At 46.0% G+C, this 14,400-nt stretch overlaps 1 protein-coding gene across 1 annotated transcript in view; it reads right to left on the reverse strand.

The window, feature by feature from the left end:
- Positions 1-14,400, reverse strand: part of ttn.1 (titin, tandem duplicate 1) — a 149,774-nt gene that overhangs the window by 21,847 nt on the left and 113,527 nt on the right. The window contains 11 exon segments of the mRNA XM_053439232.1: positions 12-317; positions 397-699; positions 891-1,196; positions 1,346-1,633; positions 1,709-2,005; positions 2,099-2,401; positions 2,559-3,143; positions 3,390-3,686; positions 3,783-4,513; positions 4,616-7,853; positions 7,911-14,397. Of these exon segments, the coding sequence (XP_053295207.1) occupies positions 12-317; positions 397-699; positions 891-1,196; positions 1,346-1,633; positions 1,709-2,005; positions 2,099-2,401; positions 2,559-3,143; positions 3,390-3,686; positions 3,783-4,513; positions 4,616-7,853; positions 7,911-14,397 (13,141 nt within the window).

Consider the following 14,400-nt stretch of genomic DNA (forward strand, 5'->3'; position numbering starts at 1 on the left):
GATAAATTTACCGAGGATATCTTTAGCCTGCACAGGTTCTGTCATCTCCAGAGGTTCTCCACGGCCAGCACAGTTGACAGCAGATACTCTGAAGAAGTAGTTGACGTCTGGTTTTAGTTCATGAACTGTGTACTCTTTTGTCTTGACCTCTCCCTTAGAGGTAATCATAGCCCATTCGGCCTCTCCCTCGACGAGCTTCTCCACCATGTAGCTGGTGACCTCACTGCCACCATCCCATTCTGGCTTGGACCAGCCCAAGGTGATAGATGTCTTGGTGGAGTCCACCACCTTCAGCTTGCAAGGCTCATATGGTGGATCTGTAAATAATATGTGTTTGTTAGTTGGAGCTGTTCATTTGTATTTTATTGGACATTTTGTGAATGTGAGTAGACCTACCAACTGGGTCGGCCGCCTTGTAGCAGTCTGAAGCATCAGAGAACGGACCCTCTCCTGCCTTGTTAATGGCACAGACCCGATACTGGTACTCGTTTCCTTCTGTCAGGTGGTACACGGTCTGTTTGATATCAGTGACAGGGTCTTTGTAAACTCTGATCCAGCGCAAGCTCTTCTTGTCACGTCTCTCCAGATAGTAGCCATACACGGTGCTGCCTCCATCTACACCTGGTTTGTCCCATTCTACCACCATTGTGGACTTGGTGATGATGTTCACCTCAGGAGTACGAGGCTGGCCAGGAGTCACTAGAAAAGTGGACAAATGTGGTGAGGAAATACAATTGACAAGCTAATGAGAAACACATTTGTTTAATAAAAGCCCAAGAAAAAAGACAAGGAACAGTTATGTTAATGATTTGATGTTCACTAAACAGCAGGAAGTAATTGATATAAATCTTTTAACATCATATTCAGCACTTTATGGCTCAAAAACTTACCAAAGGAATTCTTAGCGACGACAGGCTCGGACTCCAGTGACTCTCCAACTCCATACTTATTAACACCCATGACGCGGAACACATATTCATTTCCACGCACCAGCTTGCCAACGCTGACATATGTCTGCTCGTGCTTGTCTGACACAGTGGACCAGACCACTCGGCTGGTTTCACGCCTCTCGACAATATAGTGGGTCACCTTAGAACCTCCCTGGTCAGACTCAGGCACAGATTCCCAGCTGAAGAGGATATTGTCTGCAGTGATGGAGTTGAAGTTAATGTTGCCGGCTGGAGGTCCAGGTTTGTCTAAGGGAGGAAAAGAAGGGAATCGGAGAAAATGTAATACGTGATCGGACTCAACATTGATTGTAAACGCTTAACCAAGTGAGTACCAGTGCGCCCAGGAATTAAGAATTGTTGAAATGTCAAAGTGTGAAGCATGGATTTCTAAATACCTAGGATTTCAATCCTGATGGTAGCAGATGCCGATCCGAGAACATTCTTGATCTTGACCTCATAAGAGCCTGAGTCGAAGCGACTTGCATCCTTGATTAGAACAGCAGAAGAGTCTGTTGTACTTTCCACAGACATGGAAGAGGTTGCTACCAGCTCATTTCCATTCTTGAGCCACTCAATGGTTGGCAGAGGTTTGGCAATAATTCCCACTTTGAGCTTAACTGAAACTCCAACCTTGTACTGAACCACATCAAGATACTCTGGAGGAAGGTCAATGGCTGGTGCACCTGTGGGACATAACATATTAATATATAGATCAAATTGAACACGACATGTGACCATAGATGTAAACTCAAACTCACCACATGAGTCGACACAAGTGACTGGGCCAGCAATCAGGGATGGGTTGCTGACAGAACCAACAGCATTCCTGGCATACACTCTGAACTCATAAGACTCATCCTGATTGAGTCCAGATACAGTGAAACCCATTTCAATAATATTGGTAAAGTTGGCTTTCACCCATCTTCCACTGGCGGCTTCCCTTCTCTCCAAACTGTAGCCGGTAATCTTGCTGCCCCCATCATATGGAGGCCTCTGCCAGGCCAAGCTGACTGAGTTCTTGGTGACTTCTGTGATGTGGAGGTTTGCTGGAGGCTCTGCACATTAAAGTGATACAGATCCAGTTTTAATAAAACAATAGTAAATAGTAAGCGTGAGCTCATACTATTTAAGGCTGTAAAAACACTCACCGCAGGCATCAATAGCAAGCACCTCCTCAGAGGTCTTGCTGAGCTTTCCAATACCAGCGGCATTTTCAGCTGCCACCTTGAACTCATAGATGTGGCCAGGGCAGATGTTTGCAACTCGCCACTGGTTTGCTGGGATCGCTGTCTTATTGATCTTCTGCCAGAGGATGCTGCTCCTCTCCTTCATCTGGAGATGATACCCTATCACAGGGTTTCCACCATCAGTTACTGGCTCATTCCAGCAGATTGTCAGGTTCTCCCTCGATACAAAGCTGATCCAAGGTGTGGATGGAGGTCCAGGGATGGCTGCAACAGACAGTACTCATGTAAGTGTTTATTCATGGAGATAGTAAGATAAACCTATGTCAAGTCTGATTCAACAAAAGGTACAAAGAATGATGTTTATCGTGAAGGAATTAACAGGATCATTAAACCTACATGATGGGGAAGTTGTCTGACTTACTGTATGGAAGCTTGATCAGGACCGATTTGCTGTCAATGTGGTCACTGACACCAAAACGATTTTGAGCCTTGATTCTGAACTGATACTCCTCTCCCTTGGTCAGCTTAGACACCTTGATCACACTTCTGGCAATACTAGTTGAGACTTCGGCCCAGTTGGGGGTGCTGGTTTCACGCTTCAGAACGATGTAGTTAGTAACAGGACTGCCACCATCATATTCTGGAGGTGCCCATTTCAGACACACCGTTGTCTCGCCAATTTCTCCTATCTCAATTTGACTAGCGGGGCCGGGTCTGGCCAACACAACGAAGATAACGGAGATCTTTGTTGTACCTCCCACATTTGAGGCAGTGATTTCATATTTGCCAGCATCACTTGCAATGCTTTCCTTTAGAGTGATGATCAAGCTGTCTGGTGTCACATCTGTCAGCAGCCTCTTCGATCCCTTGATGACAACATTGTTCTTGGACATGGTCACTTTAGGCATGGGCCTTCCAGTGAGAGGAATCTCAAAGGTCAGGTCGGATCCTTCTTTAACATAAACTGTACCCTTTGGGTAGTTCGTCAGGTCAAACTCTGGCGCCTCTGTTGAAAAAACAAGACAGGTATGTGATATTAATGTCACTTCACAATTAGTATGCCCATTAGTATTATACAGACATTGTATTACAGCATTTCCTGCTGTAGTATGCAGAAAAGACAATTCCTATATAGAATTATATTACATAATATTTGTTATGAGTCATATCCTGTTTTCTAGCGATAATAACAAATTATGATATGAATAAAGTAATTTATACCAAAATATTGTTTTAAAAGTTGAGGTAATACCTTGTATTTCCTTGACAATAATTGGTACGATCATCTCTTTGGGTTCACTGAGTCCAGCATGGTTCTCAGCTCGCACTCTGAAGAAGTACTCAGCATTCTCCCTTAGGCTCTTGATAGTGTGAGTCATGGTCCTCACAGTGGCACACTTCACCCACTTGGTCTGTCCTTTCTCCAGAGCATCAATAAGGTAACCAGTAACTCTGCTACCACCATCATACTCTGGTCTGGTCCAGGCAATTGTGATGCTGTCCTTGGTAACATTAGCAACTCCAAGTTTCATGGGCGGACTTGGTGCCTCTGTAATAGACAGCAATACATGTATGAAGCACATTTGGCTAAACATGAAATGCTCAAAACAAAATCAAGCTATTAGGTAGTAAGTTCATATGTTACCTGTAATCTTGGTTCCAGCCTTGGCCTCCTGAGGGACACCGACTCCATGCTCATTTTCTCCAATAATTCTCAGGTAATAGATGGCTCCTTCCTGCAAGGCTTCCACCTTGTAAGTCAGTGCACGGCAGTTGCTGGTCACAGACACCCAGGCCTTCTTACTGGCTTCACGTTTCTCAACATGATAGACCTTCACTGCATCACCACCGTCGTTCTCTGGAGCTTCCCAAGTGAGGGTTGCTGAATCCCTAGTAACTGCTGACACTTTAACATTGACAGGGGGGCCAGGAGAGTCAAGCACCTTGACAACCACAGGCAATGTTGCTTTTCCCAGTGGGGATTCTATTGTGACACTGTACTCGCCGGAGTCATTTCTGCTGGACTTCTCAATGGTCAGGGAAGTGGTAGAATCTGTTGATTCAATGGTTCCCCTGACTTTAAGATCAACACCCTCCTTGGCCCATTCCACTGATGGCACAGGTTTTCCCTTGAATGGAACATTTAGAGTAAATGCTGTGCCATGCTTAACACTAAGTACTTTACGCATCTCAATATCAACATCAAATGATGGCTCTGCAGTTCTGTCCATTGCTACACCTGCATCTGAATATGGACTGCGCACACTACTGCCAACTTTGTTTAGTGCCTTGACACAGAATTCGTATTCTGTGTCAGTCTTTAGTCCTGTGATTGTGAATTCCAAGCTCTTAGTAAGAGGGATAGCTTCAACCCATCTTGCTAGTTCTTCAGGTGATTCAAGTACTTCGTCTTCCTCCTCCTCATATTCTTCCTCTTCTTCCTCTACCTCTACCTCTGGCTCTGGTTTGCGGATGTACTCTCTGTATTCAACACTGTATCCAAGGATGGGAGCACCACCATCATTTGTTGGTGGTTTCCAGACAATGGACACGGTTTCCTTGGTTGAACTGACAGGTTTTGGCCTGGTTGGGCGTGAGGGAACGACCAGAGGATCAGTTGCTCTAAATGTTGCAGATGGTTCACTTGGAGGACTCAGACCAGCAGCATTTTCAGTATAGACTCTGAAGTCATACTCACAACCCTTGCGCAGTTTGGTTGCTACACTGGTACATTCAACAACTGGATCTCTGATCACTCTGACCCAACGCATTCCTGTCTTCTCGCGTCGCTCAATTACATATCCAGTAATGGGACTGCCTCCATCACTGGCTGGCTTGCACCAGGTGAGGGTCATTGAATCTCCAGTTATGTTTGTGACATCAACATTAGCTGGGGCAGTTGCAAAAGTGTATGGATCTGTGACCTTTACAGTATCACTCTCCAGAGCCTCACCACGTCCATGCTTGTTGACAGCCAAAACCCTGAAGACATATTCATTGCCCTTTAGCAATCCGGTAACTTTGAGGTATGTTTTTGAGATGTCTTCCTTCACCAGTGTCCATGCCAAGCGACTGGTCTCACGCTTCTCAACAATATAATGTGTGATATCAGCACCACCAATCTCCTGAGGAGGACCCCATGACAGGGTGCACTGCTCAGCTGTGAGACCTGTAATCTGCAGCGGTCCTGCTGAGGGTCCGGGCTTATCAATAATTACACAGTCTATTGGCATCGTAACTTTTCCGGCAATATTTTGTAGAGTCAGGGCATACTTTCCAGAATCTGTTCTGATGCAGTCCTTAACAATGACAGAAGTGCTGGTATCTGTAGAGACTACTTGGATTCTGGCTCTCAACTCAATATCTTTGCCATCCTTCGTCCAGGAGATGACAGGAGCAGGACGCCCGGCCAAGTCAGCATTAATCTTCAGAGTTTCACCTGCTTTCACTAACACTGTCTCTCTAAACTTTACATCCATCATGATGCGTGGTGGATCCACATCATCCTTGACAGTGATGGAACCTGTGTTGTCAGATGGTTCACTGAACAATCCAGCCGCATTCTTAGCAATGACACGGAAGTCATACTGGCTATTTTCTGTTAGGCCTGTCACATCATAGTGGGTCTCTGGCACATTGGTAAAGTTGCACCTTGTCCAGCGTCCTTCTGGAAGATCTCTGCGTTCAATGGAGTAGCCAGAAACCTTTGCTCCCCCATCATACCCTGGTTTTTCCCAAGAAAGGGAGACAGATGTTCTGGTAACAGCAGTGACCACAGGTGTGCCTGGGGGATCACATGGATCTCTGGCTGCTACAGCTTCACAAGCTTTGCTACATTTACCAATGCCAGCAATATTTTCAGCATAAACATGGTATTCATACATCATGCCCTCTTCAATTCCATTGACTTTGTATTCTGTATCTTTAATCATTCCTCTGTTCATCTTTGTCCACAGAATGCTGGAACGCTCCTTTCTCTCCAGATGGTAGCCCAGAACAGAACTTCCACCATCATTGACTGGCTCATTCCAGGTCACCAACATGTAGGACTTGGTGGCCAATTTAACAATGGGCGTGGAAGGAGGTCCAGGTTGTTTGAAGTTATACTGCGCAAAAATTCCAGGTGAATCCAGATACGTACTCTTTCCATAACGGTTGACAGCATAGATACGGAATTGGTATTCTGCACCATGTGTGAGGCGGCCAGCCTTGTAACTTGTTCTGGCAACATTACTTGCAACCATTTGCCATTCTTGTGTGTTTGTGTCTCTCTTCTCTACAATATAGTTACTGATGGAGCAGCCACCATCATAATCTGGTGGGGACCAGGACAGTGTGATGCTGTCTGAGGTCACAGCATCAACCTTAATACCATTGGGTGGACCTGGTTTATCAAGGACAACTACAGCAATATCTGTGGTGACAGTTCCTCCTGTGTTGGCCAGGGTGATAGCATATTTGCCAACGTGTTCTCTGCTAGCTTCTTTGAGGAGTATTTTGGATGAGGTTGCAGTGTTTAAGATGGTGACTGATGATGTTTGTTTTAAAGGAAGACCATCTTTCTTCCAGGATACAACAGGCTTTGGCCTGCCTCTTACAGGAACCTCAAGAGTGAGGTCATCCCCAGCCTTCACACTGTATGTAGTAAAAAGTAAGTTAACTGAGGGCTCAATTGCAACATCCTTTGCAACCACAGGCAAGCCCAGATCCTTCGGCTCACTCTTTCCTTTCTCATTGATTGCAACAACTCTGAATAAATAGACTTCATTAGGAGTCAGATTAGGAATATTTGCTTCAGGCACCTTGACTGTGCAGGCTGTGCCCCATTTATCTCCACTCTTGGGCATAAATTCTACATTGTAACACATCACCTTGCTTCCACCATCATGGGCAGGTTTGTTCCATGCCAATGATACGCTGGTCTTTGTCAAATCTACAAGGGTAACCTTGCTTGGTGGCAGAGGTACCTCAGATACTTTGATTTCTTTGGTTTCAACCATCTGTCCTAGGCCATATTCATTAGCAGCACAGACTCTGAAGTAGAAAGTTCCACCCTCAGGTAGCTCCTCAATCTTAAATGAGTTGGCTATGCAGTTGCTGGTTACGGTAGTGTAGGCCTTCCTGACAGACTCTCTCTTCTCTACAATGTAGTTTGTGATTTTAGATCCACCATCAGTGAGTGGAGTATCCCAGGCAAGAGTCACTGAATCCTTCTTGAGCTCCTTCACACCAAAGTTTTGTGGTGCGCTTGGTGAATCCAAAATCCTCACTGCAACAAACGCTGATTTTGTACCGCTGCTGTTCTCCAGGGAAAGCGAGTATTTCCCACTGTCAAAGCGGTTGACGTTGTCAATGACAAGCATCGTGTAAGAACTGGTTGTGTCGATTGCGGCACGCTCTGTGAGAGTACTCTCAACTTTTTCCCATTTAACCGCAGGTTCAGGCCGTCCTCTAATGGCGACAAACAGACGCAGAGTTCCACCAGCACGGACAGATACCACTTTTCTGAGAGCAGCATCCAGCTCAATCTCTGGTGCTTCCACTCTATCAGATGTAAGCACAGTGCCACTGACATTAGCAGCCTCCCCAACACCCTCAGAGTTGATAGCACAGACACGGAACTGGTACTCTCCACCCTCCTTCAGGTCTGTGATGGTGAGTTTAGTGGCTTGAATACCAGTGGGTGGAGTGCAAATAGTCCATTCTTTTTCAGTTGGTGCCTCTACTGCTGGTGCTACTTCTGCCTCCTCTGTTGATTCAGGTACTGGTGTATACTCCCTCATTTCAACAAGGTAGCCCTTGATGTATGCGCCTCCATCAAAGTCAGGTTTCCCCCATGACAAAGACACGGAAGACTTAGTGTAGTCTGTCACTTTAGGATGGTGTGGAGGCGCAGGGGGTGTTGTAGCATCACATGCTCTGTAGGAGAGGGACAGTTCACTGAGGTCACCTATTCCAGCCTGATTTTCAGCAGCAACATGGTACTCATAGAAGTGATCCGTCATCAGACCTGTGACCTTGAAGTGGGTGTCCGTCAGCTTTTGTCTGTTGCATTTTGTCCACCTTACACTATCTTTGTCACGTTTTTCAAGGTGGTAGCCTTCAATATCAGCTCCACCATTCTGTTCGGGGGTGGTCCATGAGAGAACCATGGAGTCCTTTGTGATCTGACTGGCTTCGGGAGTTCCAGGGGCACTGGGTGGCTTGTACGGATTGCATGCAATTGTGGGTTCACTTTCCAGACAATCACCAATACCATATTTGTTCACTGCTCTGACTCTGAAGATGTATTCATTTCCAGGGAGCAAATTTGTTACTTTATGGTACAGACCCTTGATATTTGGTGCAGCCACTGTCCATGACAACCTGCTAGTCTCCCTCTTCTCCAAGACGTAGTGAATGACACTGGCCCCACCATCCAGAGCTGGCTCAGACCAGGAAAGGATACACCTGTCAGCCAGGACCCCTGTCACTTTCATGGGTCCAGTGGGTGGACCTGGTTTATCAAGAACTTTGACAGTGATAGGGAAGGTTTTGGTACCACCTAGATTTTTGAGCACAAGGTCATAGTGACCACTGTCAAGCTTGGTTACATCCTTAATGGTCATGGCTGCACGCTTCTGTGTAGTTTTCAGTTCAATGCGCAGGGCTTTATCCATTTCCTTGCCCTCTTTTAGCCAGGCAACATCTGGAAGTGGTTTTCCATGAATGTCTGCATCAAGAACCAAGTGTTCTCCAGCATTAACAATAATGACATCCTTGTATTTGGGATCCATTGAGGCCGTTGGTGGTTCAATTTCATCAGTAGCAGTAATAGGACCAGAGCTGTCGGATGGTTCACTGAAGACTCCTGCTGCATTTCTTGCAATAACTCTAAATTCATATTGCTCCTTCTCTGTCAGACCAGTGGTGGTATACTCTGTCTCAATTATATTAGTGAAGTTAGATCTGACCCAGCGTCCATCGGGGGAGGAAACATCTTTCCTTTCCACAATATATCCATTTACTTTGCTGCCACCATCGTACTGAGGTTTGGTCCACTGAATCTTGATCAGATTCTTACAAATAGAAACAGCTTCCGGAGCACCTGGAGGATCACATGGGTCACGAGCCACATAGGACTCTGACACTTTACTGCATCTACCAATACCAACAATGTTTTCACCATAAACTCTGAATTCGTATCCTATACCCTCCTCGAGGTTACAGATCTTGAACTGAGTATCAGTGATGAGAGTCTTGTTCAGTTTGTTCCACAGGATGCTGTTTCTCTCTTTGCTTTCCAGATGGTAACCAATGACTGAACTTCCACCATCATTGACTGGCTCATTCCATTCAATGATCATCATTTCCTTTGTGGCGGATTGGACATTTGGTGTTCCAGGAGGCCCTGGTGTTTTGTATGGATATTGTACGACAATGGACTTGGAGTCCAGGGAAGCACCTTTTCCATATCTGTTTTCAGCTATAATTCTGAACTGGTATTCAGCACCAGTCTTCAGCTTGGTGACTTTGAGGGCGGTTCTAGCAAGCTGTGTGGTGACTGACTGCCATGTTGTGGTGGTCGTATCTCTCTTCTCTACAATATAGTTCTTCACTTGGCATCCACCTGTGTAAACTGGGGGCTCCCAGGCAAGATGGACAAAGGTGTTGCTCACTTCAACAATCTTGATTGGACCTGTTGGTGCACCGGGCTTGTCAAGGATAATGACAGCCACATCCTCAGTGATTGTACCAGCAGCATTGGTCGCTGTAATGGAGTATTTTCCTAAGTCATCTTTGCATGCCTCAGTAATCTGAATTGCTGTTGTTGCTGGAGTGTTTACCACATTGATTCTGGATGTCACCTTTAAAGGCTCACCATCCTTGGTCCAGGTGACTCTAGGTTTGGGCCTGCCAAGCACAGGGAATTCCAACTTCAGGTCTTTTCCAGACAAAACACTGTAAGTGTTGAATTGCATCTTAATGCTTGGCTCCACAGTCATGTCACTGGCAATAACAGGTGCAGCAAGTGCCACTGGTTCACTCTTACCCTTCTCATTGTAAGCAATAATACGGAATAGGTATGCTGTCCCAGCTGTGAGTCCTTTGGCAGTGCCCTCGCATGTCTTTGTATTTGTTGCAACTCCCCATTTATCTGTACCCTTAGGCTGCATCTCAATTAGGTAGCCACCAATTCTACTGCCTCCATCATGCTCTGGTTTCTCCCAGGCCAGTGAGGCACTGGCCTTGGTGACATCAGTGAGGAAGACTTTTCGAACAGGTTGTGGGACCTCAGAGGCTTTGGAAGCTTGCTTTGTTTCAACAGCTTGGCCGACCCCATAGTCATTCTCAGCCATGATTCTGAAGTAATACATAGCACCTTCAATTAGGTTCTCAACTTTGAATGTTGTCTTGGTGCATTTAGCGGACACATTTGAATACGCTTTTTTGGTTGATTCACGTTTGTCAATGACATAGTTCTTAGTTTTGGAACCCCCATCAATCAGTGGAACATCCCATACAAGAGTGACAGAGTCCTTTTTCACATCTTTAACCACAAGATTCTGTGGGGCTCCAGGTGTATCCAGGACTTTGACGACAACAAACTCAGACACAGAGCCACTGCTGTTGGTCAGACTGAGGCTGTATTTTCCTGAATCACTCCTGTCACACGAGTCAATGGACAGCTGTGTGAAGTTTGGAGCCTTCTCCAGCACTGCTTTGTCAGTCAGGGCTCCCTCATCCTTAGTCCACCTAATCTCAGGTGTTGGCCTGCCCTTAAATGGAATATGGATTCTAACAGATCCACCGGCTTTCACAGTGATGCCCTTCCTCAGCTCAGAGTCCAAGCGGATTTCTGGTGGGTCCACTCTTTCCTCTGGCTTTGCTGTTCCAGAGAGCACTGCTGGTTCACCAACTCCTAGTTTGTTCAGAGCACACACCTGTATCTTGTATTCCTGACCCTCAGTAAGTTTGGTAATTTCAAATTTGTTGACACGTAGGCCAGTGGGAGGAGTAACCATGGCCCATTCTTCCTGCTCAGCCTTGCAAACTTCAACAATGTATCCTTGAATGGCACTGCCACCATCAGCCAGAGGCTTACCCCATGACACTGTTAAGGAACTCTTTGTGGAGTCAATTACATTCACATATGCGGGGGCTCCAGGTTTGTACTTGGGATCACAGGCCTTGTAGTTTGAACTTGGAAGGCTTGGTTCTCCCATTCCAACAATATTCTCTGCTGCTACTCTGAATTCATACTCGTGGCCTGTGGTTAATCCTGTAACTCTGAAGGAGAGGTCCGCGACCTTCTGCCTATTGCATCTGGTCCATTTGATTCCACTTCTGTCCTTCTTTTCGATTAAGTAATTGGTAATCTCACTGCCTCCATCACTCTCAGGGGCAGACCAACTAATGGTCATGCCATCACGAGCAATGTTTGATACATCCTCAATGTGAGGTGGACCAGGAGGAACAAATGGTGTCCTCATAATCACTCCACCAGATCCAAGTGGCTCACTGATACCGTAACTGTTAACAGCCATAACACGGAACATGTACTCATTACCTTCCAGTAATTTGGTGACTTTATAGGATGTGGTCTCACAGATGTTAGAAACTACAGTCCAAGCTAGACGGCTGGTTTCTCTTCTCTCAATGATGTAATGTTTAATAGGACTACCTCCATCATGAAGAGGGGCACGCCATACCAGTGTGCATCTATTTTCAGCTACTCCAGTGATGTGAAGGGGTCCCTCACATTGGCTAGGTCTATCCAGGACCACAACCTTAAATGGCACAGTCTCACTGCCAGCCTCATTTGTCAGTTGGAGCGTGTACATTCCACCATCAATCCTTATGGCGTCCTTGATGAGGATCATCGCATGGTTTTCTGTGTTTTTAATCTCGAGTCGGAGCGTATTCTCAATTGGTTTTTCATCCTTGTACCACTGGATTGTAGGCAGTGGCTTTCCTCGGACATCTGCATCAAGCTTGAATGTCTCTCCAGCATTGATTATAATGGTCTTGGTGAATGCAGGGTCAATGGAGAACTTGGGTGCCTCCAGTTTGTCACTTGCAGTGATTGGTCCACTGTTGTAGGACGGCTTGCTGATGGTGCCAACAGCATTTTTAGCGATGACTCTGAAGTCATACTGAGCATTTTCAGTCAGTCCTGTCACGGTAAACTGTGTCTCAATCACATTAGTGAAGTTTGCCCTGCCCCACCTTCCCTCTGGCAGGTCCCGCTTCTCCACAGTATAGCCAGTTATATTACTGCCACCATCATATTCAGGCTTAGTCCACTGAATGACAATGGTATCTTTGGTGACATGGAAGGCCTCTGGTGTACCAGGTGGATCACATGGGTCACGGGCAATAGAGCCCTCTGAGATCTTACTACACCTGCCAATACCCACAATATTTTCAGCATAAACTCTGTATTCATACTCAACACCTTCCTCCAATGGATGACTCTTGAAGATCGTATCGTGAATTAGTGTCTTGTTGATCTTGATCCAGAGAATACTATTCCTCTCTTTTCTTTCAAGATGATAGCCAAGAACAGTGCTGCCTCCATCTGTGACAGGCTCATGCCACTCAACAACGTGGTGGTCCCTCGAAAGAGAGGAAATGAAGGGAGTGCCTGGCGGGCCTGGCTCTCTGTATGGGTATTGAGCGACCACAGCAGATGAATCCAGGCCATGACTCTTGCCATAGCGGTTTTGAGCAATGATCCTGAACTGGTACTCTGCTCCTGTCTTCAGTCTAGGCACTTTAATGGAGGTTCTGGCATAGTTGATGCTGACGTTTTCCCATGTTGGAGTAGTAGTATCTCTCTTTTGCACAATGTAGTTTGAAATCTGGCAGCCACCATTGTGTTTAGGTGGGTCCCATGAAATAGTGATACTCTGTGTTGTGATTTCATCGAACCTTACAGGGCCGGATGGAGGGCCAGGTTTGTCAAGTACAATGACTTCAACAGTTGTGTCTTTCTTTCCAGCTGAGTTAGCAACATTTATACTGTACATGCCACCATCATCACCTGCAGCCTCCTTAATGCTAAGTGTTGTATCTGTGGGTGTATTGAGAGTATTGACTCTGGTGGTGACCTTCATAGGAGCTCCATCTTTAGTCCATGTGACTGTTGGTTTAGGACGTCCAAAGATAGGAATTTCAATCTTCATGTCTTTGCCAATATGGACACTATAGCTGCTGAATGCGGGACGAACATCAGGCTCAAACACCAAATCCTTTGTCATGACTGGACCCGCAAGGACTTTGGGGTCACTCTTGCCCTTATCATTAATTGCAGTAACTCTGAAGAGATACTCCTCCCCTGGGTTGAGATTCGGAACAGTAGCCTCCATTGTCTTAAAAGTGTTAACACCAGACCATTTCTCCTGGCCCTTAAGTTGCACCTCGAGCAGGTACTGGATGACTCTGCTACCACCATCATACTCGGGCTTCTCCCAAGCCAAAGAGATGCTTGTTTTGGTTTGGTCGGTAACATTCAAGGTCTTTGGTGACTGTGGCACCTCTGACACCTTAAGAGCGTCTGCAGTGGCTGCAGGCAGGCCAACACCATGTGCATTCTCAGCAATGACACGGAAGAAGTAACTACAACCTTCCTGGAGTGGCTCAATCTTCCATGCAAGAGCATGACAATTTGTTGCAACAGCTGAAAATGTCTTGCGTGTGCTTTCTCTCTTTTCAACAATGTAGTTCTTGATCTTGGACCCACCATCCAACATAGGTGGTGCCCATGCCAGTGTCACTGATTGATTTGTAATTTCTATCACTTTCAGGTTAACAGGAGCACTAGGTGTGTCGAGAACACGGACAACAACAAATGCGGACTTGGTTCCACTGGCGTTTGCGGCAGTGACTGTGTATTTTCCACTGTCAGTTCTGCTCATGTTATCAATTACAAGGGATGAGTAACTGCTGGTCACCTCAAGCTGAGCAGTCTCTTTAAGGGCAGCTTCATCCTTATCCCACGTGATGGTAGGAGTTGGCCTTCCCTTAATGGGGATAAACAGCCTAAGGGAAGCTCCAGCTTTAATAATTACAATCTTCCTCATTTCTGGGTCAATGTCAAGGTCTGGCTCTTCTGTCCTGTCGAGGGCAACAACAGCTCCAGAGACATCAGCATGCTCACCAACTCCAACTTTGTTTATGGCACACACTCTAAGCTTGTAGGCCTGGTTTTCTTTCAGGTTTGCAACTTCAAATGTGGTCTTCTTGACACCGGTTGGTGGTGTGCACATTGTCCAGTCCTC

This window comes from Pleuronectes platessa, chromosome 14 (genome assembly GCF_947347685.1).
Source record: "Pleuronectes platessa chromosome 14, fPlePla1.1, whole genome shotgun sequence".
Lineage (NCBI taxonomy): Eukaryota > Metazoa > Chordata > Actinopteri > Pleuronectiformes > Pleuronectidae > Pleuronectes > Pleuronectes platessa.